The sequence below is a fragment of the Hipposideros armiger genome, unplaced genomic scaffold (assembly GCF_001890085.2).
Source record: "Hipposideros armiger isolate ML-2016 unplaced genomic scaffold, ASM189008v1 scaffold_178, whole genome shotgun sequence".
In the NCBI taxonomy this organism is placed as follows: domain Eukaryota; kingdom Metazoa; phylum Chordata; class Mammalia; order Chiroptera; family Hipposideridae; genus Hipposideros; species Hipposideros armiger.
This window is the reverse complement of record NW_017731528.1, coordinates 1,280,965-1,307,231: the sequence shown is the minus strand read 5'-3', so window position 1 is coordinate 1,307,231 and position 26,267 is coordinate 1,280,965. Positions and strand designations below refer to the sequence as shown.

Below are 26,267 nucleotides of genomic sequence, written 5' to 3'. Positions count from 1 at the left end.
TATATAAAGTTCACTGTAACTAATCTCTTGACTTCATAGTTACTGAACATCTCCCAAAATTATAGGTTCTTTTACTTTATGTAGACATATGTAATTTAAAAATATATAAGTGAAATGACTCATCATGACAAAACTTATATTTAAAAGCAACTGCAACCAAATACAGATAAAATATTAATACAGCACTTTGAATTTTATTGACATGGTGAAATTCTGCAAACGGTAACAACTGGGTATACTTCAAATTTTTCCATCAGAAAGATATACCCCTGCCTCATGTTAATTGCAGTAGTGTTTGAGCTGTAATATAATACTGCAAAACAGCATTTTTAGGTATCTTCAAATATTTTCCACTTTTAAAGTACTCATATTCTTGATCGTTAAAAATTCATAACAAAGACTCATCAAATTTCATTAGGTAGGTAAATTTTCTGACACTCAACTCAATTTCTCAAAAACACATAACAGGAGTTGAAGTTTTCATTCAAACCCACAACTCTACACCATATCTAATGCAGCTGAACTCTGTCAGGAAGAAGCCTCACTCCTTAGCAGTCCCTAGCAACATGCTACTGCTCTTTCTGAACCGAATCCCCAGGAACCTAGCAAATTCACTAGGAAGGAATTATTTCCTTAATCCCTAAATAATGTTCTTGCTTATAAATCTATCCTTTATCCAAAAATGTATTCCCCTGGGATAGCTACAAAAAACTTTAGTAAACTTCCACAACATATCTCACAATGGAAATGAGAAAGGGTGGGAGACTAGGAGGAATCTTACCTCAACTTTACCTAAAAACAGCCGATCAAGAATTAGGTGTTTTGTTTTTTTTTAAATAGAATATAATTGTTACACCTAACTTGTGAGATTTGAATATAATTATACAACTATGGGTATAATAAAAATAACTAAAAAATAATCCACCCAGATCAGTAGTTGAAAGACTTCTTATTTTTAGAAATTACGTCTTCCACCACACAGCTATAATTAAGCTAAATTTAAAGATCTAAGAAACATTAAAATTATCTGGTCCCCTGAAAAAGTTTCATATCCTATGTTTCAGTTGGTATACACACTGGTAATACCAAAAAATCTACTTACACATTCCATCAATGTAACTTTACAGGATATGACAATTTACGGCCTCAACAGTTCCAACTGCATGATGACACATAACTCCAGTAAACCATTAGGATAAAATCTTATGTTGAATAAAATGTAAAGAGGAAATTAAATGAATTAGAACTTTAGGGGAGTTGAGTAAAGGCTCAAATATTAAGTATGGTCCTCTGGTGAATAAAATGCCATAAAAATTTTAATTCCATACTAAGGACTCTAAAGGCATATTCTCCTATTTCTTCTGAGAAAATTGCTAATCAGTCAGTCAGCCAGAATCTTTCTCGGGGTCTCTGCAACATCAGAAATATTTCAAGTTTAGTTCTGATGTTAATGACAACCTAGTAATTATAATGGCATTTCAAACTACCTACAATCCATAATAACCTCACACTTACATCCTTAAAACCACCTAGACTGTTAGGCACCATCCCACATTTTACTTTGAAAACAGACAAATACTGAACTACTGATACTTATTATATGCAACTCTGCTTCATAATTTACAACTTTTTATGTACTCTTTGTTTACTGATTATTTCATGTATCCATCTTATTAACTCACAATTAAGTTTCTTATGGGTAAGGACCATGTTCCTTGCTTACACTGCACACTAGAGATGCTCAGTAACTATTTTGCTAGATAAGAAAAGTGACCAAGTAAACAGCAATAAACGATTTTAAATCATCTGACTGGCAGTGGCAAAGAAACTGCCATGAGAGGTAGGAAGAAAGCTGATTGTGGAAAACGCTCATTCCACATATTAGATAAGCTTTAAGGTTTTTTTATTCCATACGTTCTATAACCTAACGACAGGCTGGGTTTTCTCAGTGGGTGTGCATGTTATGCATATTAAAATGTTAAGATAATGTAATCTTTACAACATGTACATTTGCGTTACGTAAAGATTTTAACCTGATGACAGCATCTGTGGGAAATGTAAAATGAATATATAAAATTTATCTAATTTTTTAAATGTATCACATTTCAAATTTAGTAATACGAAAACATTTCACTTATTTTTCCCTAGCTTATTTACTTGATACTGTTTCCCTGACAACCTAGTTTTATAGCCAATCAATCAATATTAAAGATGCTAATACTATAGGCATTTTTCTTAAAAACTTTATATAAACTCTAAAGATGTGCATTGGCCTAAATGTGCAAGACACATCTCATTTCCTTGACAAGTCACAGATGTCTCTAAACAGTGCATTTCTGTGCACAATACTGTAGGTTAGGGCAAAATATGTTAGACATTCAGTAAAACGAATATAAATAGCTACACAAAAGGTTAACTTAATAGGAATTCATAACACTTTCAAAGGTTTAGAAACACTACAACTCAAAAACTATCAAATTTCCAAAGTAAAAAAGCCAATGTGAAAGCATGAAATTTGGTTTTTAAAATATTCACCACATAGCTGTAGTACACCATGCAATTACTGAACAAGTTTCAGGTTGTATCAAAACCTGGTTACAGGTTTCGTTCATCAAATCTATGAAAAGATAATATATCTATCTTGTAGCCTTCAAATGAAAATATATAAATGTAAGAGATTTCACCATCACCAATTTTGGTTCCAAATTTTAGTTTGTTACTGATATGCAGATACCATCAAACAGCATGTACAGTTCCCCAAAAAATGACAAGTAAGTTACAGAAGCCTTTGCTTCAAATCCCTACCTCCCATGTTTATTGCTCCACGGGGACCCATATCACCCATTCTCATTTCCTGTTCTCTCTGTAAGTAAACATAGTTGTCACAGTCAACCTATCAATCTTATGATATTACATTTCCTATCTAAAATGAAAAGGAAAAGAACAAATTGGGTCATCACTTTCCATTAAAAAATTGTTTTTAATTTTCCAACATCTTTTACTTAATAAGGACACTGAAATTTCAATCTCCCAGGTTTAATACACTACAAATGCTTAAAGCACCCAGTTTATATTGAAAGATTATCAATGAGTTAGAGTACATAAAGTTTACCACAGACTATGTTTTTATTCCAGTAGATCAAAGACACATGCCTAGATTTCAAGAAAAGAAAAATCTATTAATAATAACCACCAGAGCCAATTATTTTTCCTCCCAGGTCACTAAAGTCTTAAAACAGAAATGACTGTTACCACTTTTATATACAAATGCATTCAAACATACAACTGAGGAGCACTAAGGAGGAGCTGAGGAGCACTAAGCTACAAACAGTTAAAGACAGTTTTCACTTTTGAAATATTGTGATTCATCTTTGCATTTTTATTCATGTACTCAAGCATTATTTCACCCAGGACCTATAGATACCATAAAAGTCTCAACTACACACGCATAATCACCAAAGGCTCAATATAACATTGCTTCCTTTATGAGAACAAGAGTTTTACTTGGAAACCTAAATAAAAGTGTTATTACACAGTTGGCAAGTTCTGAAACAAAATGCTCTTGAGTTTAATGACACAAAAGGTCATACAAATGTATAAAATATCTTAAATTTCAGTACAGAAATTGCTTCCTAATAACTATTTAGTAACAACAGCCATAGAATTAACTTCATTGAAATCTCTAGGTGAAATCAACATATTATAGTTGAAATTTGCACTACTATTTGATAATCGTTTCCAGTATCAGACAAGTGTTTAAATGTAGCAATTATAAAAACCATTCTGAGACAAAAGTAACAATGTCTGAATCTAAAGAAAACATAATTTTTCTATTTTTAAACCCACTTTATTAAAATGGGTTTAAAATCTTATTTAATACAAAATACTGGTGAATCGCACATATAAAGCCAGAAATAAAGGAAATAAATGCCTATGATGGATGAATACGACTAAGCAGCACAGCACATCAACCACCCATCTAACCTAATGGACAGTCTTGCAAAGGAACTCTTTAATGAAGTGACAGTACTAGAAAACCACCAACAGTAGCATCATGAAGAAATGTTTTGTCACATTATTTAGAAAAGCTAAATGCCAAATGTTTCTCAAAACTATTTTTTGCATTTTTCTAAAAATAAATCTCTTTCATAAAACTTGACTATTAATGGATACTATAATTGACCAAGAAAAACCTATTTTATTTATAAAGCTGACTACTGATGAAGCCATATAACTTTCCAATTACATGGAAAGCACTATTTTATAATCACATGTAGCACTACTATCAATCAAACCACACTGTCAATTCCTGAACTTACTGATAAAAGTGTAGACTGCACCAGCATACTACCCAAAGTCAGCCGTGTATTATTTACTGCAGATATTTGTTACTGAAACGTTGGTTGTACTCCAGCACTACAGAGTAAAATACATAGATTTTATAAATATGACATTTTAGGAGGACAAGGGTTTAATTTGTATTTTTACTTTTGGATTTGCCTTACCTATGAAAGATTAGAAATGCAACATCTAACCATTTAACAAAAGGTAATTATAGTCTCACTGTTTGAGACTTCAATTTTCAAATTCCCCTTATATACCCTAATGATTCATTGTTGGGGGCAAGGGGGACAGACTACCATTGTTATTGTCTTTTTATAACTTCAGCTTTACCTATCACTTTCTGAAATGACAGTGTTCAGCTTTATTATTCACAAGTACTTTTAAAAAAATTTCTTAAATTATTCTAGTATTCCCTTTTCTTCACTAACACAATTTTGTGGAAAACATATTCAAATACTAAAGGGATCTATGGTTTTGAGTCAACCATTCAACAGTGGCCATAACATTCACTTCCTGATGCTCTATTATAAACTGGTTCCAGTTCTAAAATATTTCTTTTAATGAAATAATCAGAATGTCCTACAATAATCCATGCTTATAATATAGCATATTGCTATGTTAAAATACCAATTCATGTTGTACAGCATTTTTCACTAAATATACATATACTCAATTTATTAATGTTGACATTTCCTTAAAAAAATCATTCAGTACTATTTTATACATCTTCAATCGTAAGATTAACAAAAAGACAGTATGATTAAGTGACAGATCATTTTTTAACTATTTTAGATGGAGGAATAGTGTGTCTTAAAGGTTACTATTTTGTTCTATAAATCCACTGCTATTTACTTCTAGTAAAATGAAAGAGACAGAGATTTTAAGGGTAGTGTTATCAATGGAAATTAAGACAGTACTTCTCATTATAATTTCATATATCAAATATTAATAAGGAGACTCACTTGACAAAGCTCACTATAACTGGGTACTCACCCAAGATGCAATAAACAAGGCCTTTACCTTTATGAATTACTTCAAATACATTTTAAATTACAACTGGCACACACTATGTGATATTTTTAGAACACAAATTTGAATGATGCTTTATTACTTTAGCAGAAATTAAGAGTTGTAGTTTAACATAAAACAACCTATATGTAAACAAAATCTCAAAAGGCTGCAGTGCAATGAAATGATAAAGCTATAGTGAAAACTGTTTTAATTCAAATAATCCTCATAGCAACCCTATGAAGTAGGTTTGTTATCCTATTTTAGAGGTCATAAAACGGAGGCACAGAACTGTTAAATAATTTACTCAAGGTCATACATATAGTAACTGGCTGAGCTGACCTACAAAATTCTACCAAAAGAGAGTTCATCAAATTTTCACCAAAACACCTTCAGTTTTCAAAAATTCCAACAAAAACTTACAAAAGACACCATTTTTAAATTTATTTTTTACAATGTTTAAAAGGCATGCCTTTCCATAAAAAGAACTGCACATAAGTATTATTGAAAGATTATCACTGAAGTATGCTTAAATTCACAGATGACCAAAAAAGTTAGCAAACTATGACTGATTTCCAGAACCACATATCAAAGCGGCATTCCATTAAGACAGCACTTCTCAAAATGTGGGTCATGGAGTACGGAGTGAGAGTCCCTGTGCCCTTTTAGGGAGTGCACAGATTCAAAACTATTTCATGTCTTATTACCACTCAAACACAGTTATAATATTATGATCTAACTGGGCTTTTACTCTCAATATTCGTAGATGGTGCAAAAGCAACGGTGGGCAAAATACCTGGTGTTTTGGTACAAATCAAGGCACTTGTGTTCAATTTTTACCAGAAATCACTGTATTCTTCACATGCACACAATAGAAGTTTAAAAATTTCAAATATGAATACCTGGATGAAGCTGTAAAAATTATCCATTTTATTAAATTGCTATCCTTGGGTACCTATTTTAAGAGTCTCATGCTCTACCGACTGAGCTAGCCAGGCGTTTGGGTACCTGTCTATTTTAATCTATGCAACAAAAGAGGATACATACCTAAAGCACTTCTGCATTCTGAAGTAGAGTGGTTATTTCAAAAAAAAACAATTCAAGTGATTGGGTGGCAAGCTAAAAGAGACACTTTTTCTTGGAACAAGAATTTTACCTGAGACAGCACTGGACAAACTATGATTACTGACTTGTGTGTTTGGCAGACATTTTCTGATGAGAGCAATGGTTGGTATTAAGATGTGGTTTTTAATTTTGTGTAATAAAATACATTAAAATTTGAAATATTTTTGTAACTCGATAAATCAGTATTTTTCTAATGTTGGATACATGACATTACAAAATCATGCCTGGGTAATCCATTCAAAGTTCAAAGCAGACCAACAAAGTCTAATGCAAAAGAGTACTTTTAAGAGTACTGCTTGTCAAGTTTTACTATAATATCAAACAAGAAGATCCACAATTATCTGAAAAGGTTGCCAGTGTGAAGCCAGATTTTTTCAAGTACTGTAACCAAGAGCATTTTGCAACAGGTGGAATGCAGAAGCAAATACGGGAAGCCAGCCATTTTCCATAAAGCCAAACATTTAACAAATTTACAAAACAGTACAATACCTCTCTTCCTATTAAAGTTAACATTAAAGAAATGTGCAAAAATTGTAAAATAAAGCCAATCTCCCCACTACAACCCATTCTCTTTCAAATTTCTCTTTTTCAATTTGTAATATAGTTAATACTGATATATGCTAAACAAAAGCTCTTTGGGGTCTTCAATAATTTTAAATAGTGTAAAAGGATTTCCAAAGCAAAACATTTGAGAACCACTGCTCCAGTCAATATTCGTTCACGAAAATATAAAGTAGCATTCACACGAATGTAAATTAACTAACACAGTATATCCCAAAGTACAGAATTTGATGTTATTCTGTGTGGGATATGGATTTTTTTCCTTTAATACTTAGCTATCAATCTGTGAATTAAAAGATATTGTACTTTTTTAGGTAACCTAACTTAAAGGATTACATGGTACAAAATTAAGGCTAAAATAAAAAAGTATAATATGGGGACAGCCGAGTGGCTCAGTTGGTTAACAGCTCGCTCAAGAGTTTGAGCTCTGAGCAACAGCAGTTCGATTCCTGGCCTGAGCTGAGCAGCCACTGAGCTGCCAACCAGTGGCAGGATGGCTCAGCTTAAAAAAAAAAAAAGTATAATATGAATGCCTACGGTTTGGGAAACAGCGAACTAAATAAACACTGACTTAACATAGTATCAACTGGAACATTTTGCTATCAACAACAAAGTATATTCATCTAACACTTTGATAAATCTAAATTCTTTACTCTTCTTTAATTCATAAGGACACCTCATATATGTCTCTAAAAAGCTTCTCAAGATTACCTAGAGACCACAACAAGCCATTTGGGATCCATGTCTTAATTAAGAAAATGCTAGAACTCCTGAGGTAAAAATACTGATACAGAATTTAAATCTAAAAGTAATATATGAGATGTGATCAAAATATACGGTGAACATTTAAATAAAAAAACTTTTACAGTAATTTTAATCCCCCTCAAAACACTTCCCCTCACTTCGAACACACTTATCCCATCGTTCTTGCCACTTTCTGAAGCAGTTCTGGAAGTCCTCTTTCTTCTTGCACTGTCGTGGCTGCCTTGATGTCCTGAATCAATTCAAAACATTTACCTTTTATGGTCATTTTAACTTTGTGGAAGTGCCAAAAGTCACATGGTGCCAGATCCCATGAATAGGTGGATGAGGACACATCATAATGTGTTTATTTGATAAAATGCCGTACCGGATGCAATGTGTGACATGGATAAAAAATTCTGCTGTGATAAAAAAAAATATGGTGACTGCCACGGCCAAGTACCACCCAACAGAAAGGCTGGGACCTTCAATACGGGAAGCAGTGTATTGAACCTTAGTAACAGTCTATGACAAGTTTCAACTTGTTCGAGGCAGTCAGGTGTGCGCTACGGTTGACAGGTGTGTTGTAAATCATCCTCCATCATAACAATGCCCCATGTCACACATCACTTCTGGTATGGCAATTTCTGTCAAATAAAAACATTAGTGTGTCCTCATCCACCTTATTCACTGGATCTGGCACTGTGAGACTTCTGCTCTTACCCAAAGTTAAAATGACCATGAAAGGTAAACGTTTTGAATCGATTCAGTACATCGAACCAGCCACAACAGTGCAACTAAAGACATGAAAGAGGGCTTCCAGAACTGCTTCAGAAAGAAGCAAGAACAATGGGATAAGTGTGTTTGAAATGAGGGGGAGTAGTTTGAGGGGGATTAACGGCAATGTCTTTTACTATAATAAATTTTGTTTCATTTAAACGTTCACCATATTGTTTGATCACACCTTGTAATTCTACAGAAATGTGTAAGTTCTAGCAAGTAACAAGATTCAACCTTTATATCATTAAATATTCCAACTTTTTCCTAAAAATAAATGACACTTTCCACTTGGTAATGTATCTTTTTCTTCACTAGAGAAGTAAAAGAATAATAAGGTTATTAGACAGCTAGTCGCACTGTCATGGGAGAAATTAAATAGAAGCATTAGTATCCATAAATACTAGGTAACAAACACAACATATTTTGAAGAATGGACCAAAAATCAACTGCATGAATTATTAAGAAAATAGGTATAAATAAAAATATCTGAAAAAAATGGCCTCTTTGACAAGAAATTATTGACTCATTTAAAAAGTGTTAAGATATCAAAAGGTGTGCATCAACAAAGCAATCTTTTCCTAATAAAAGTAAATAAAATAACTTTTTTAAACTATAAAGAGAAATAAGACATGTTCTCATTGATACAACTCAATCATGCAAACTTTCCAATATAACCAACAGGGAATGCTTTGAAGTCTTAACATTTTTAACTGAGGCAATTAAAAACAGTAACTTCCAAAACATTTCTCTCTCTCCCTCTTCCCCTTTCCCTCCAAACCCCAGACAGAGAAGGAGGAAATATTTTCAGTAACATAAGTCAATCTTAATATATACAATCTATGGTGGTTTCTCTCAATTTGAATACATGCATGCCAAAATGTCTACACCACCAATACTGGGGAAATATCCCTCAGTTTTATAACTGTTAAAATGAAACTTTACATCCTATGTCATCAGGGAATCGCAAATTAAAAAAAGATATCACGACACCTGTATTAGAACAGCCCAAATCCTAAACACTGACAACATGAAATGCTGGCAAGGACGTGGAGCAACAGGAACTGCTGTTGGGGATGCAAGTGGTGCAGCCACTTGGGATGACAGTTTGTAGTTTCTTAGAAAACTAAACATAATCTTACCATATAATCCAGCATTCGTGCTCCTTAGTATTTACCCAAAGGAGCTGAAAACTTATGTCCTCACAAAAACCTGCCCAGGGATGTTTACAGCAGCTTTATTTATAATTGTCAAAACTAGGAAGCAACGAGACATCCTTCAGGTTACAGATAAATAAACTGTAGTACATGCACACAATGGAATAAATATTATTCAACATTAAAAATAAATGAGCTATTAAGCCATGGAAACACCCAGAGGAACCTTAAGTACATATTACTAAGAAGCCAATATCAAAATGCTTCAGATTATATGATTCCAACTATATGACTTCCTGAAAAAGGCAAAATATAGAGACAGTTAAAAAAAACAGCAGTTGCCAGGGGTTGGGGGGAGAGAGGGATGAATAGGCAGAGCACAGATGATTATAGGACAGTGAAAATACTCTGTGTGATACAACAATGGTGGATCTGTGACATTATACATTTGTCAAAACCTAGAGAACGTGGAACACCAACCGTGAATCCTAATGTAAATTATACACTTTGGGTGATGAGCATGTGCCAATTATAACAAATGTGCCACTCACTCTATGATGTAGGAATTTGATAGCAAAGGAGTCTGTGTTGGGAGGCATCTGAAAAATCTCTGTACCTTCTTCTCAATTTTGCTGTGAACTTAAAACTACTTTAAAAAATAGTTTATCTTAAAAATTTTTTTTAATGTTTTTTGAAGAATCAATTATCTTAATTTATATCACGAGTTCTAGTCATGAAATAATAAATAGCTGTTACTTGTTAAATTTCGATTCAGATAGAAGAAACAACAAATATAACTAGGAGAGGCTTATTCTTAGCTCGCTGTATTCATTAACCTAAAAGATAAGTACCTCTTAAACTAAATTCATGTAACAATGTGTTTTTAAAGCCTGGTTCAGATAATTTACTAAACATTATTTTGATGTCACGGTCAAACTCAACTAACTAATGTTGCTTTTTATAATATGCAGAGTGGCTTTCTAACGAAACATGAATTAACTGTAATAACATATAATACAGCATGCATTGAGAGGGGAATAAAGATTTGAAACAAGTTAATTTTTAAAACAAATTTATATTCAGCTGAAACTTTTATTTTTAATCTACATAACCAAGGGACATTTCCAAAATTATCATTTCTCAATTGTCATGGCAAACTCTGAAACTGATTAAGAATTATTTATTCTTCAAATTTAGTTATTTTATGCCTAACTCTTAAAGAAGTCAGCAATAATATCACAGCTATAAAACAAACACAATACTTTAAATGGTACCTTACCAAAGCGCACATAATACTAGTGGCTAATTTGCATTTCTTTATCCATAACCTTTTATCCAGTACATATCCTTATCAAGGTCAAAACAACTACCATGACTGGCCAGATTAAGGTATGAAAGATGAAACCAAAGAACAAATATAAACTTTGCAAGAAGCTATTTCAACTTGGTCCCACCAACAAAAGAAAGAAGTGGAAGAAGCAAACAAAGCATATGTGTTCCAATGCATGAAGAATTAAGTAGGTTATTTAATAGAGGAGAGTATCTTTTTCTGTTTGCAATACTAGGCACTAAGCAAATTATTTTAGTAGTCTACTGAAGCTTTGAAACTTTAACAAATTAAATATTTTTTCTAAGTAGATAACTGAAAGCAACAGATTAAATATATAGCAATTTTTCAGTTACTTAAGTGGTAACTACATAAAATTCAAAAAGTTATTTAAAAGTTACAATTATAAGAGAACTACAACAAGCATATCAACTGTTTAAAAGCAGGATGTAGAAAAAGCAATAATATGCCAAATGAATAAGTTATCTTATGAGAAACATGGTAAATTTACAACCAGAAACACAGGATTTGAATCGTGGTGCACAATATATAGTGGAGGATCTCTTAAGACAAAGCGGCAAACTTACCCACATACTTTCAATTATTTGAAATTTTAAGCAGAGCTAAATGCATTTCATCAGCAGGGCATGCTCACAAATAAACCTGAGTTCCTCCCCCTACTGCACTAGCAGTTACTTAACAATTACACATGGTTACTGGCAAACTCCTGACATTTCAGGTCATACTTCAGAGCTTCGTGCCCTCAATATGAGATACAGAAGACACTAGATACTGACTGGTCTAAAAAAAGTTTTACATAATTACCGTGTAGGACAACTCCTGTAGGAGACCTCTAAATATTACATTAATAAGTCACAAAGCAGAAGTAACAAGTACAACTGAATCTTTGCTATTAATTCCAAACTATTCAGTAATTAAAACAAAATTCCTATTATTCATATTACACATATTAGACATTTCAAAAAACGTGTTTACTTCAGTTCAATATTTCTCTTCTCCAATGACTCTCTTCCAACCCCTCAATAAAGGTAAATGTTATCTAAACGAGCTTAACATTCTGAACCAAGTAAGGTTAGAACTTACCATTTCAAATGAAAAGACATGAGAGGTGGAATAATAAACCAATCGTACCATTTAAGGAAAAAAAAAAAAAGTAAGTTCCACATTAGCACTGAGATTGCTCAATGACACCCTTGACACTCCCTAGCAGAGAATCTTTCTGTGAACTGAACTTGTCAACGGTCCCTCTCCTCATACTCTCTAGAGGCACTCTGCACCTAAAATATCAAAATCCTCAGACATGACCCTGGGCTTGATTCACCTCTGTATCCTCTACAAACGCAGCACTATGTTTTGAACACAAGAAAGCTGAACAAATTTTTCTCACTAAATGAAAACCTCCCAGTCTTCCTGTAAGTCTAACAATATGAAGAAATATTCAGTTGGGATCCACGTATTGAAATGTTAGGTATGCTGAAAACCAAGCACAAAAAATTGCTGGTTATTTGACTTCTTAAAAATTTACCCTCCTCAGGGCCGGCCGAGTGGCTCAGTTGGTTAAGAGCTCAAGAGTGTGAGCTCTGGGCAATAGCAGTTCAAGTCCCGGCCCGAGCTGAGCAGCCACTAAGCTGCCAACAGGTGGCAGGATGGCTCAGCTTAAAAAAAAAAAAAAAATTTACCCTCCTTGCAAAACAAAAAAGAGACAAAAAGAAAAAAACACAAAAAAACAAAAATTTACCCTCCATTATGTGATTCCATTATGAAGTCCACAAAAGCATCAAGTTACATCTCAATGCCACCTATGTTTCAAAACTACTGATGTTTAACATCTGACACATTTGTACTGAATAAATACTGAGGTATGGTGGCCCATAAAAAACACCGAAAACTACATGATGAGCTGCATTGGCATATGAAAAATCAGACTTCAAATATTTAATTCTCTTGGCTTGTGTCTAAGAAACTACAGTTTGACAGATTCCTGATCTGAAAAAATTCAGAGAGCTCAATTAGTAGACAACAAAGTCAGAAAATAATTAGAAAGCAATGTGATAATAATAAAAAAAAAGAATCCCATTAAAAATGATATAGGATCACAACAGCTGGGGCTTAACTAAGTAGTCAGAGTAGGTTATGTATGTGCTGAGTGTAGTCTTTCTCTGGAAGAAAAAGAGGAAAATTTTTCTGGGTTATAAGACTGTGAAAATCTAATTAAAAGGTTAAACCAAAAAGAGACATCAGTCATCTAATATAACAGAAATAATTAAGTACTATAAAGTATCTTCTGTCACTGTGTGTACAGGGTATTAGGGACTCGGTAATCATTTCCATCTGGACTTATTCAGAAGACTTTGAAATAGAAATGATAAAAGAAAAACAAAACAAAACACTACTATAATCGTAACCTATGATTAGGGTGACCATATATCCTAGTTTGCCTGAGTCAGGCCAATTTACGCCTGCTGTAAAAAAAATAACTTTAAACAGCACCCACAGTCACTTCTCTCAGTTTGAATGAAACTTTTTAAGTTCTCCCTACATGATTAGATATTTTTAAATCTACTAAATAATCCTTTTGAGAAATGATCATAGATTTCAACAGCTGTTTAAAACTGACATATCTTCAGCCCAAATAGTCAAAATCCTAAAGATCACTTCCAAGAGTATACATAAACATTACAAACATATCTTTCTTTGTTATCATGACTACAAAAGTTTAAGTTCCAATTATGTACCACTCTTAAATATTCAGAAAAGTTCGTAACTCATTATAGGAAATCAATTCAATTATTTTAATAAATAAATGAAAACATTAACAATGTAAGGTTGGTCACAACTACAGCATTATATGAGACCACTGCAATATAACTGTTTCTATTCATTTTAATTTTCACCATCATGTCTAAACCATTGGAACTGGGTTGCCATTATACCAGTAATCGGTAATAACCTGCTCAGGAGGTCACACCTAAATCTAACACCAAACCCTACAGCAAAATTCTTCAGTTATTTCCACAGGATGACGAAGAGGCTATAAAAATCCTTGTGAAATGCGTCCTTGGAACACACTTCAGGTGTTATAGAATTCCAAAAAAACAATTTTGTACTGCAACACCACCAAATCACTTCTTAAGAGCGAAATAATTTATAGAAAAAGGAGTGATGACCACGTGGAAAGCATAAAATGGCAGTCTCTCTCAAAAATTCACAAACCAATGCAGAAAATTCATTTGTACCTAATCGTTAGTGACAACTGGGATGAGTTCTCTCTGCCAGCACCTACTAATGAAATTTTGTTATTGGCTAGAGTTTCTGTTTTGAGTTTTGCACATGGTATATTAGGGGAAGTTAGGTTATAAATAAGTCAAAGGGAAATTATGAGAGAAATAATATCCACTCAAGAAGCAAAAAGAGAGATTGGCATGAAGAAGTAACTGATTAAACAACAGGCCAAATTTGGCAATACTGACAAAGAAGAAGTAATATCTGAAACAACAATGCTTTATGTCTCCAATCAAAAACCAAAGATTTGAAAACTCCAATGTCAGCTGTGAGGCAGCAACGCTTTATCAGTTCTTCCCATAGCTTTTGCTCTGACTTATAACAATTACTACCAATGAACCTTCTGGGCACTAATTTGAATTCTTCAGGAAACTTGGTTCTAGGACATGAGGTGCTCTGCTCAATAAGCCTTCTAAAAACACTGGAAAAGAACATATAAATTAATAAATTTGCATTTTAATTCACAAACTCTTTATGAGTTTGGTTAACAATAAGCCACTTTCTACAGATTCGCCCCAATTCCCAGATTAGTCCTAGATCAGAGGTCAGCAAACTTTTTTGGTGAAGGGCCAGATACTAAATATTTCAGGCTATGCAGGCCATAGAGTTTCATACAGCTGTGTCACAACTAGTCAACTCTGGCACTTGGGGGCAAAGCAGCCATAAACAAAATATAAACACAGTTGTGTTCCAATAAAACTATTCAAAAAACAGGCAGTTCAGATTTGGCCTGGCCTCCCCTAGTCTGCTGACCCCTGGTCTAGATGAAATATTGAAAAAACTAAAAATTAACACATAATTTGAGACGATACCCCTTCCATATATAGGCTGAAAGCCCAATTACAAACTGTCACACCAATTCCCACAGAGCATTATTCATAGAATGTGGTGCTATTTACACACCATGCTGAAGGCCTCTGAGCCCTCCCTTCACTCCAATTCCCCGGGTCCCATAAATATTCAACTACTACTACTATTCTCATTTCAACATATGGCCTACAGTTTTCTATCTTTGCTAATGAAAATAAACAAGCTGAAGAGCATTTAAAATTCAGATCCCATGGCTCCAACTTAGACCCACTGGATCAGAGTATTTGGTGGATTTGATCTCAGGCATTTTTCTTTTTCAAGTTCCATAGATATGCTGCAAGGGTTGAAAACTACTAGATTTAGCCAAAAATTGATTCATTTTGTGGCATGAGACTGTATTGAGGCCACAAAATCAATCAATTTGTAGGCTGAAGACCTAAGAACCCTGAATGTTTTTTAAAAGCTGAGTGTTTGTATACTAACACTGTCATAACAAAGGAACCACACCCTTAGCGTCTTGGCTACATTTCCTTAATACTTTTGGCCCATTTATTAATCCCAGGAAGCGAAATGAACACCTCTGACAGAGGAACATAACTGGGTCAAATTACTGCCTTACTATACATTTATTTTCAGGTTTATTATGCACATGTGTTCAAATATCCAGGGATATTCCCACCTATTCAAATAGAAATAAAAATTCTTCAATATCAATTCATGTGTGTATTTTGAAACAATCTGAAGGTCTATACTTTTCTTCACTAAAAATCAAACATTAGTATTTAGCACACCAGAAAAAGAAACGCCTAACAAATTAGCACCCAATCTAAGTATGTCCCAATTTTCCTAAACAATTTTCTAACTACTACAGCTAGAAGGACATTTAGATATTTTATGACACTATAATTTTCCCAAGAAAACAAAGTTTACTCTAGAAACTGCATTAAAAAAATTCTAATTAAAATCTCCACTTTATTCCACCCCAAACTGAATCCAGAAACGCTGGTACATCACAGCACTTAAACGTTTAAACTAATCTACATTTAGTGAAGCAAGCTAACATGAAAACAATCACAAGACAATTATAAAAGATGACCTTATAAATTCTTACTGTTAACAGAATAATTTCCTGTAATGCGTCCAAAAACTATAAAACTGTAATAAGAAAATTTCAACCTAGTAAATACTATCCAGAAAATGGTTCAAATACACTGTATACTACAGTAAAGATAAATCTAAATTTAATAAAGGCACAGCATAAACACATACACATCATTACGGTAGTCAAAAATACATTATACTGCAGGAGTGAAAAATAATATGTTTAACTATAATTACCAGAACTATTATCAAAGAGCTTGACTTTCTTTAAGGAGAAATAAAGTACAGGGGAAAAAAAGATAATTTCTAATTGATAAAGTGCTGACATATACTTGAAACTTTTAAAAATATATTCACATATATGTCATAAAATTATGATCAAGTTGAAGGCTAACAAAGAAAGCCTGACCAGACATGATTTATGTGTTTTCCCACATCGTTTTTGCATTCAAAAAATTATTATTCAAAGACACAAAATATGGAAATACATATTTATTTTATACTACAAAGCCCATACTATTAGTGATACTGAAATATTTCTAATAGGAAAATTAGAAAGAAATGAGGAATGACATCTTATAACAAACCAAGTAAATCTACTCTTATTACGTGGCAGGGCAAGCTGAACACTTACCATATGATTCCTCCCTTTCAATTAAACAGTGAAAAAAGAGAAAGCACATAAGAGGGCCTAATTTCAAGGTTTTTAAGAGCAAAAATAAACATTAAACTTGTTTGATAATTATGTCCAAGAATTTTCAAAAAATAAAAAATAACTGATACAACCATTGCCTCAGTATTTTTTCATTAACACAAAATAGTCAAGACCTATAAAGAGCTTTTCTTAATATTTCTTTAGTACTTGATCAGTGTATATTAAAACAAGCATCATGAATCTAGGAACCAAATAAAATTGACAACAAAATGATGAAAAACTTGTGTCTATTCATAATTTCTAATCTCAAGAAGATATAAAAATAGAACAAAGACTACATATCCCCTAAATATTTAATCTTATTGTTATCTCCTATTTTAAATATAGTTTCTCTTCAAAAAATTAAGAACACAGTAACTCTGTGGCCTAACTCTGAGTATTAATTTTTAAAAAATAATAAATCAACACTCCAGTCCAGGGTTCAGCAAATTTTTTCTGTAAAGGGTCAAAGAATAAGTATTTTAAGTTTTGGAAGTCACAAATACTCTCTGTATACTATTCTTTTTTTCCATCCATCAGTCCTTTAAAAATGTAAACATTCTTAGCTCTGCAGTAGGATGGTATGAAACTGGGCGGCAGTCTTAAACTACGGTACTTGGCAGACCTCTGCTCCAGCCAGATTAATCTTATGATGCTTCAAATATGCAACACATACTTTAACTATTTGAAAACAAAGTATCTTAATATTAAAATATATAATCATGTAAATTTTCTAACAGTATAATCTTGTGGAATAAATTATCTATTTTTGAAATGCCAATAAATCCACCATGAGTATTTATTAAATATCTAATTTGTTTATTCTCAAAGTCCACTAAATATCTGCAAACTTTTACACACCATTAATTTTAAATATATAAATGTTTTTAGATACAAAAACATACAAACTTGCAGTATTTCAATTTTAAATTGTAGCAACATTTCCAAGGTTTTTTAAAAAAAAGTAAAATTAAAACAATCTGTCCTTCATTAATTATAGTCTTATTAAATGCCACTGAGCATATAAAAAAAACTTGTATTTTTAAAAATTGTGAAATGATTTTCAAAGAATAAAGACTCTGCAATCAAATTTGTGACATAGTCAACTTAATCAACTTTAACAGAATACATTTTACTTAATTTCATTCTCGTCCCCTAAATGATTTGTAGTTAGTATTATTACAAATAGCTACACATTTGCTCCAAGAATGCAAATTTTATATCAGAAAAATATTAAGAAAGCTAATTCCACCAACTTTACTATAAGCAAGTACTTTAGTAAAACAAGTGTTCTGGTACATACAAGCGCTAGGAAGAATTTCCTAATCCACAATGGAACGAAATACAAGTTTCCCTAAGAAATATCACATGGTCTACATCTTGATTATATTTGAAGAGAAAAACACTAATAACTAGTTTTCAAAATATAGCCCTGAAAAATTTTTTTAATTCATTTCTTTTATATCATAAAATATCCTCACATTAATAAATCCAACAGATTTATGTTCAAATGTAACAACCAAAAAACCTAAAACCACAGTTTAAAAATTGTCATTTAAACAAGTGCCATGCAACCAAGGAGGAAAACAGAAATTGCAAAATTAGCTAGAAATTACTCAAAAAAATTTTATAACCTATTCAACTAATTTGGTAATAGAATTTAAAAATCAATTAAGTTAAACCTTTCTTATGACTTATAAATAACTTTTCTAATTGAATTTAAGTGGCACATAATTTTCATTCAAAAGATATTTACTTTATGGGAAGATAAGAAAAATTTCTTGTTGTTATACAAGTTAGCACTTATTTTGCTGTGTGTGTGCATTCTTCCTAATATAAGTTTAAAACTTTTCTAGGGATAGAAGAATGGGAAGAGAAGGTCAGAAGAAAAGCACCAATGACCTGAATACTTTTAGACTCGGAAAGTTATTAAAGAATCATGGCTTTTGAAGTATATAAATGTCTAGACACTATGTTATTCTGTACAGTTGAAACTAATGAAAAAAAGAATCATGGTTTTTGAACAGCTAGAGAAAAAAATACTAGTAAATATTTTTCAAAATAATGAGTTAAGCTGGCATTCATCCAAAGTGAACAATGAGACTTTCTTAGTTATCTTAAGAACTGGTGGATTTTAACATATTAGAAGTATCTTTGTTTGCCCTACCATTTTATCTCACCAAAACAAAAACCTGAGTCAGATCAAGGCTTTAGAACTAAACTCCAGCTTACCAGAAATTTAGGAATAAAGAAACTAGTTAAACATCACCACAAGAATACAATCAACAAAATTCACAGTGTGAGATACTCTATACAAAGAGACTATTTCTTAAAAAAATAAGAAAAAAATAAAAAAGGAGAGAAAACCTATGGACTAAAAGGACTGGATTTATTAGCCAATTAAAAGTAACCAATTGTAAAAATAAATAAACAAACATTTATAAGACCTGGGCAAATTGGGGCTTTTACTAGTTAATATAAAGAATTGACAATTTTTAAGATATGAAAAAGTCCTTATCTTCTAGAGATACATATTAAAATACTTATGAATAAAATCATATTAAGTCAGGGGTTTCACACAACATAATTCGGGTAAGTAGGTACACTTAAAGATGAACATCATCAGCTGTGTGCTGGTAACTGTTGAAGCTGTGTGATGAACATACTAGTCTACTTTTCTATGTCTAAGATCTTCAAAATAAAGGCTGTTAATATCAGTAAACGGTGAAAATCAGTCAAGTGGAGATAATGGATTTAGCAAAAGTTCTAATTTAGTAACAAATATTTGAAAAAGTAAAACGTAAGAAAAAGTTTAACATCCATTTCATAAAAGATGAGTATTACCTTCAGAAACTAATTTTAATTTACTACCTGAAAGGATTTTAAAAATCATTAGCTGAACATAAACAAAAATGACAAATTCAGAAAGATTTGAAAATATACTACTATATATAAAACAGTATCTAAAGAATTCTAAAAACACATTGTCCACCTGACAACAAAATAATTTTAGTTAACTAGTATTTTACTTACATTTTCTATATAATTTGGCTTAAAGCCCTCTTGCTGTCGCCTCAGTTCCTCCTGCTCTCTGTGTCGGATCATTTCTTCCTCACGTCGACGATGTTCTTCTTCATGTCTAAAGAATTTTTAAATAAAAATTTCAGCATCACTGATATGAAAGCCATAATTGGGTATTTTATTTCAGGTTAAACAAAACCATTTATACAAGTTACATTATGTCAAATTTCTCAATAATGACTGCCTTAGCAGATTTACCTTCCTCCTTTTATTTTGCTCTAAACCTTTAATCAATCAAATAAACCAAAGAAAGAAAGTAACTAGGTTAAATCAAAAAAAGTAACAACAGGTCTTTTGAGCTTTTGCTTGCCTGCTCCAAACTCTTTGGAGTGCACTTTCTCTTCTAATAATGGCCCTTGAGCCATTCTCTACTGAGGCCCCTTTCTCCACTCGGCCCACTTCTGCTTCTTTGAAATGTATTGTTTCTTCTAATAAAAGTCCTTTTCTGCAACTTAAAAAAAAAAAAAAGTAACAACATATAACCAGGATAGTTATATGCCTACAATAAAAAAATTGACAGTCCAAAAGCTCAAACATGTAGTTTATTACTTTATAAAGAGAAAATCCTGGAATCTATCATTGGCATATAGCAGAGTTCTTGACACTTAGAACCGACCTGTATGTAAGCCATTGTAAAGGACCACACTGCTCAGACAAAAATTCTATTATGTGTAGAAGAAAGTCCTAACAAATCCTCTCACCCCCATTTCATCAACCCACTGAGGAAATTCCCTGGTTCAGGTTCAGCCTACCACCTGATTTTGTCAATTAAGTTTTATAGGACAATCATTCACTTCCTTCGGGCTAGAGCAGTGCTGAATAGTTTTGACAGTGACCATTATGACCTGCTAAGCCTACAATATTTACTGCCTAACTCTTTTCCAGAAAAAATTTGTCAGCTTCTGTCCTAAAGGTATATATTCAAACATTAAGAAAAAGAAAATCATGGGCCGGCAGAGTGGCGCACTGGTTAGAGGAGTTGGCTTGGGAAGCCAGCTCTGAGCAGCAGGGCACGGGTTTGGATCCCACTTGAGGGCCAGTGACACTGCGCCCTCTACAGCTAAGATGGTGAACAGCCTGACCTGGAGCTGGGCTGCCATGAGTGGCTGGTGACAGCATAGGCTGCGGTAGGGCTGGCCGACAGCGAGCGTGAGCTGCCCGTAAGCAGCCGTCCAATGGCCGGCAAGCAACTGCCTGACCTGGGAAGAGCGCAATGATCATAATATCAACATGGGCCAGTGAAGCGACATCCTCCACAACTAGACTAAAGAACAAAAGGACAGCAACCTGTATGGTCCCCTTCCCCAATTCCCCAATGCTCTTCCCCTCCCCCAATTTAGGGGAAAAAAAGGAAAAAAAATCAACTTTGCTAAGAATTGTCACCCCAATAAACTTTAATTAAAAAAAAAAAATCAGGGGCTGATCGAGTGGCTCAGTTGGTAAAGAGCTCACTCAAGAGTGCGAGCTCTGAGCAACAACGATTCGACTCCCAGCCCGAGCTGAACAGCCACTGAATTGCCAACAGGTGGCAAGATGGCTCAACTAAAAAAACAAACAAAAAAATCAGAGGCGGCCGGTTAGCTTAGGTGGTTACAGCACAGTGCTCATAACACCAAGGTTGCCGGTTCGATCCCCACACATGGGCCACGGAGCTGTGCCCTCCACAACTAGATTGAAGGCAACTACTTGACCAGGAGCTGATGGGTCCTGAAAAAACACACTGTTCCCCAATAAAATCCTTTAAAAAAATAAAAAGAAAATCAAATTATATGTATGTGCAAAATTACTATTAAATCAGTAAGTAGTTATGTGATTAAGAGGGGGAAAACTACAAAACAATTTTGAATAGACTCATGTTATATTGGCATTTAAATAAAACTCAAATATTAATGCCTTCCACAAAAAAAAAAAAAAAAAGTAACTGAAATAGTGAAGACTATATAATGCTGATGTCCCCTCAGTAGGTCTCATTTTCCTGGTTATTCTCATAAAGCATCCTTCTACACTAACTGTAATACTCGAAATTCAAGATATTTTGCTGTTGTTCATTGCACAACATTCCTCCCAAATACAAGTCCATGAACTGAAAGAAATGGTGATATCTCCCAAAGCCAGAAGAAAAAACTCAACTGTTAGGAATTCATGTCAGATCACTGAAAGTAACAAGACAATGTTCCTAGGGGATTTCAAGGAAAATCTGGACAATTTTGAGAATTTCTGTCTACATTCCCAATATGCATATCTACTCAAATTAAATAGTTAAGCAAATTGGTCGATTGATTTCTTAGACATTAACACACTCATAAATTTTACTGTCCAAAAATACTTTCATATTCATACAATGCTGAAAATGTACATAAGTAGAGGTAAAAATTCCCTTATTCAGAAACTCTTAAGGCCGCATGTTTTGAAATTGAGCTTTTCAGATTTTAAAAAGGGTCAATATACTATTATTACATCCCCAATGGGATCTGAGACAGGACCCAATAATCAATCGCATTAATATTTCTGCAGTAAGATGAACATTCACATTCTGTGGAAATAATAACTGACATGACGACCACATAAATGCAGGTCAGGTTCTGTCATTAAACAGGCTCAAATGATACATGAAAAAGCTTTCGTTTTCAAGCATTTTGGTCTGTGAAATTGCAACAATTACCTTGTTGAGGGCCAATTTGTAGTGCATAACATAATTTTAAATGTTCAAGTCCATTTCCAGTAAACGAAATAGAGATAAACTACACAAATGTGCAAGAATGTACAATCAGATATACACTGAGACAAAAGGTAAAAGGTTAAAGAAGGACTCAATTATACATGGGGGACAATTATGGTTCCCGGATGCCAAGGAACACAATACAACTGCTACAAAGAACAGACATGAAAGAATGTCTAAGTTACAGTTGTCAGAAAAAAGGCAAGCACAAGAATGGTACTATTACTGCTTTTAAAAATCATTTCTATGAGCACAGAAGAGGGTATGAAAAAGTTTGTATCACACTGGCAATAATCTGCAGAACAGCTTTGCCCTTTTTAAAAAATTTTATACACATATATATTATGTGTATTGTGTAACATGTACCGTTATAACATTTTTAAGTCAAATAAAGTATTTTAAACAAAATGTACATTGTACTCCCATTGTTAAAGCAATTTTTTTTCTGATAAAATGTGAGGATAGATTTACAAATCAAAAGGAAAAAAATGCAGTAAAAGGGTAAAATCGCTTCATTTTCTATTTTCTCCTTCCTTTCTTTTGCCCATAAATTCCAAATTTTCTTCTTCATTTTGAACTAAGTCGTGGTTATACCACAATGACCATTTCACAATCTAAATTTAAAGACAGTATAGGGGAACATTCCGTTGTACATGCTTGCTTTTCAGTTTTTCTATTCCACAAGATGCTTTAATGATCATTTCACATTTATGTTTACTATCTCTTGAGGTCAAGGGTAACTTCCTAGGTTATATTCACAAATAGGACTAGAAAGTAAAGAAGTGTGACACATTTTAACATCCTTCATGCTACACTTAATTGGAAACCGATAAAAACCTCAATTTCACAATGCATTTTAACTTGAAGCCCACTAGCTGCTTTCAGGCCCCATATATTTTGTAGGACTTTTAAAATCCAAAAGGCTCTAAGCGCTAAGCTCCCACCTCACTCATGAGAAGAATTGTGTTGCTCTTTGTTCCTGTTCAGCACTCTGCCCTCCACATCCTTCTCAGGGCTCAGCCCACCACAGACTCTTTATGTCAAATGACATAAAAGGGGCAAAGATGGGTGGATGGATAGGTGAGTGAGTAGGAGGATGGTCAGAGAAGGAATGAAGGAATAAATGAACAAACAACAAAATGCACAACTAAGGGGTCTGTCTAGTCCAAGGGTTGGCAAACTTTTGAGACGGAAGAGCCGCCACGGGTCTTATTCAAATTTCAACAGTTTCCCCACTAACGTCCTTCTGTTCCAGGATCCTATCCAGAATCCCACAGGGCATTTAATTATTATTTCTTCTTAGTTTCCTCCAGTCTGTTAACAGCTGTTTTTCTTGGTGTTTCATGAACTCAGCACTTTGAGAGAGAATTGATTATTTTGTAGAATGTCCTTCAATTTTGGTTTGTCTTGAAGTTTTCTCACAACTAGCATGAAGTTATAAATGTTTGACAAGAAAACCATAGAAATGACATTGTATCATTCTGAAGTGCATCATATCAAGGGACTCGCCCTGTCAACGTCTTATTACAGGTGACATAAACCTTAACGCTTAGTAATGGGGTCTGCTGTCTATCTCCACATTAATTTATTTTTCCATTTGTGCCTAATACAGATTGGAGACTATGCAAATCCTGTTTCTCAAATTTTGGTGCAACAACTTTAGCACCCATCAGGAGACAATTGTCTGTAACAATTATCACTGTAGTGTTTGCCCGTTGGTGATTCTCTCTCATTCCTTTTGCATTTATTCATTGGAATTCTACTGTAAGGATGAGCTGCCCATTTTCCATTTGTTCATTAATTCATTCAATTATTTACTTCTATCAGTATGGACTCATGGAAATTTATCTTACAGATTAAAATCCAATACTATCATTTTTTATTCTGTTGATAAAATTGTTCCAACTTTGGCATTTCGGAGCTCCTTCAGCTTGGCCCCTATGTCCTTTTAACATGCTCCATCTTTTTTAGTACATTTGTACTGCATAGCACAAGCTATTCATTCTTTTTTCAATCCTGGAATTAACCTGGTTCCTTTTATTGGAGAATGGTGTTTCTAAACAAAAACCTGGGCACTACAGACATGTGTCACTGCTTCTGGGGGAGAGTGGTATAAAATATATGTAGTATGTATGAACCCACACATATACACATCTCTAGTTCTGAATCTGTCTAAATTAAATACCAGAGTTCATACTGACACAACTGATCCCAACTCAACACCACAGAATTCACTTTAATTTTAGCCTCTCTCTTTTTTTTCTCCAACAATGAGAAACCTGGGTCTACCAGAGTTTATAATGACACCACTGATCCCAACTCAACACCACAAAATTCACTTTAATTTTAGCCTTTCTCTTGTCTTTCTTTCTCCAACAATGAGAAGCCTGGGTCTCACTACTTAGATTTACTAATTTGTTCACTTTAAAAAGTATATACAGGGCTGGCCAAGTGGCGCAATGGTTAAGAACTAGCTTGGGACGCCAGAGAGCCCTTGTTCGGATCCCATATATGAGGGCCAGTGACACTGCCCTCTACCGCTAGGATGCTGAACAACAGCTCAACCTGGAGCTGGGCTGCCGTGAGTCGCCGGCGATGGCGTAGGCTGCAGCCCCGGTGGCAGAGGGTTGCCATGGGCTACCGTGTGTAGCCAGCATCCAGCGTGAGCGGCCTTCCAGAAGCCTCGACTGATCTGCCTCACCCGGGAAGAGCGCAATGATGGTGCCAACTTGGGCCAGTGAAGCAACGTCCTCCACAACTAGACTGAAGAACAAAACAACAGCAACTTGTCTGTTCCCATCCCCCCCAATTCCCCAATAAAAATCTTTAAAAAAAAAAAAGTATATACATTATTCTCAATAAAGACCTGATCAAAGAGAAAACAAAAGCATATACTACACAAATTATTGGGTCGTCGGAAAGTCATGACGTATTTTTCTGTTTTTCAACGCAAAAATGCATCATGACTTTCCTGACAACCCAACAATTTCAGAATTCCCACCCCAGATTTCTGTGAGAAAAAACTTTACTAACTAGGGGCAGCCAGGTGGCTCAGTTGGTTAGAATGCGTCCTCTTTACAACAAGGTTGCCGGTTTGTTTCCCGCGTGGGATGGTGGACTACCCCCTCCTCACGTACCCACAACTAGACTGAAAACGGCGACTGGACTTGGAGCTGAGCGGCACCCTCCACAACTAAGATTAAAGGACAACAACTTGACTTGGAGCTAGTGGATCCTGAGAAAAACACACTGTTCCCCAATAAAGTTAAATAAATAAATACATACATAAGTAAATAAATAATGTTTTAAAAAACCTTTACTAACAAGATTACAGAATTTATGTTGCTCTTTTTTGTCATTGTCCAGTCAAGATACTATTTTCTAAAGTTATTTAGGTTTCTTATTTTCTTCCCCATGTGCTTTCAGTGTGATAATATTATCCATCTGTAATATAGTTAAGTACATTTGTTATGCTTGTGCCCTATTTTGGGTTCTCCCACATTCTGTTTGGTTTTAAAT

General features: G+C 33.9%; 1 protein-coding gene across 1 annotated transcript in view; it reads right to left on the bottom strand.

Moving 5' to 3' along the window:
• Positions 1 to 26,267, bottom strand: part of PSPC1 (paraspeckle component 1) — a 59,467-nt gene that overhangs the window by 5,368 nt on the left and 27,832 nt on the right. Inside the window, exons 6-7 of the mRNA XM_019652335.1 lie at positions 19,982 to 20,087; positions 2,806 to 2,863 (exon numbers count right to left, since the gene is read on the bottom strand). Of these exons, the coding sequence (XP_019507880.1) occupies positions 2,806 to 2,863; positions 19,982 to 20,087 (164 nt within the window). The remainder of the gene's footprint in view (positions 1 to 2,805; positions 2,864 to 19,981; positions 20,088 to 26,267) is intronic.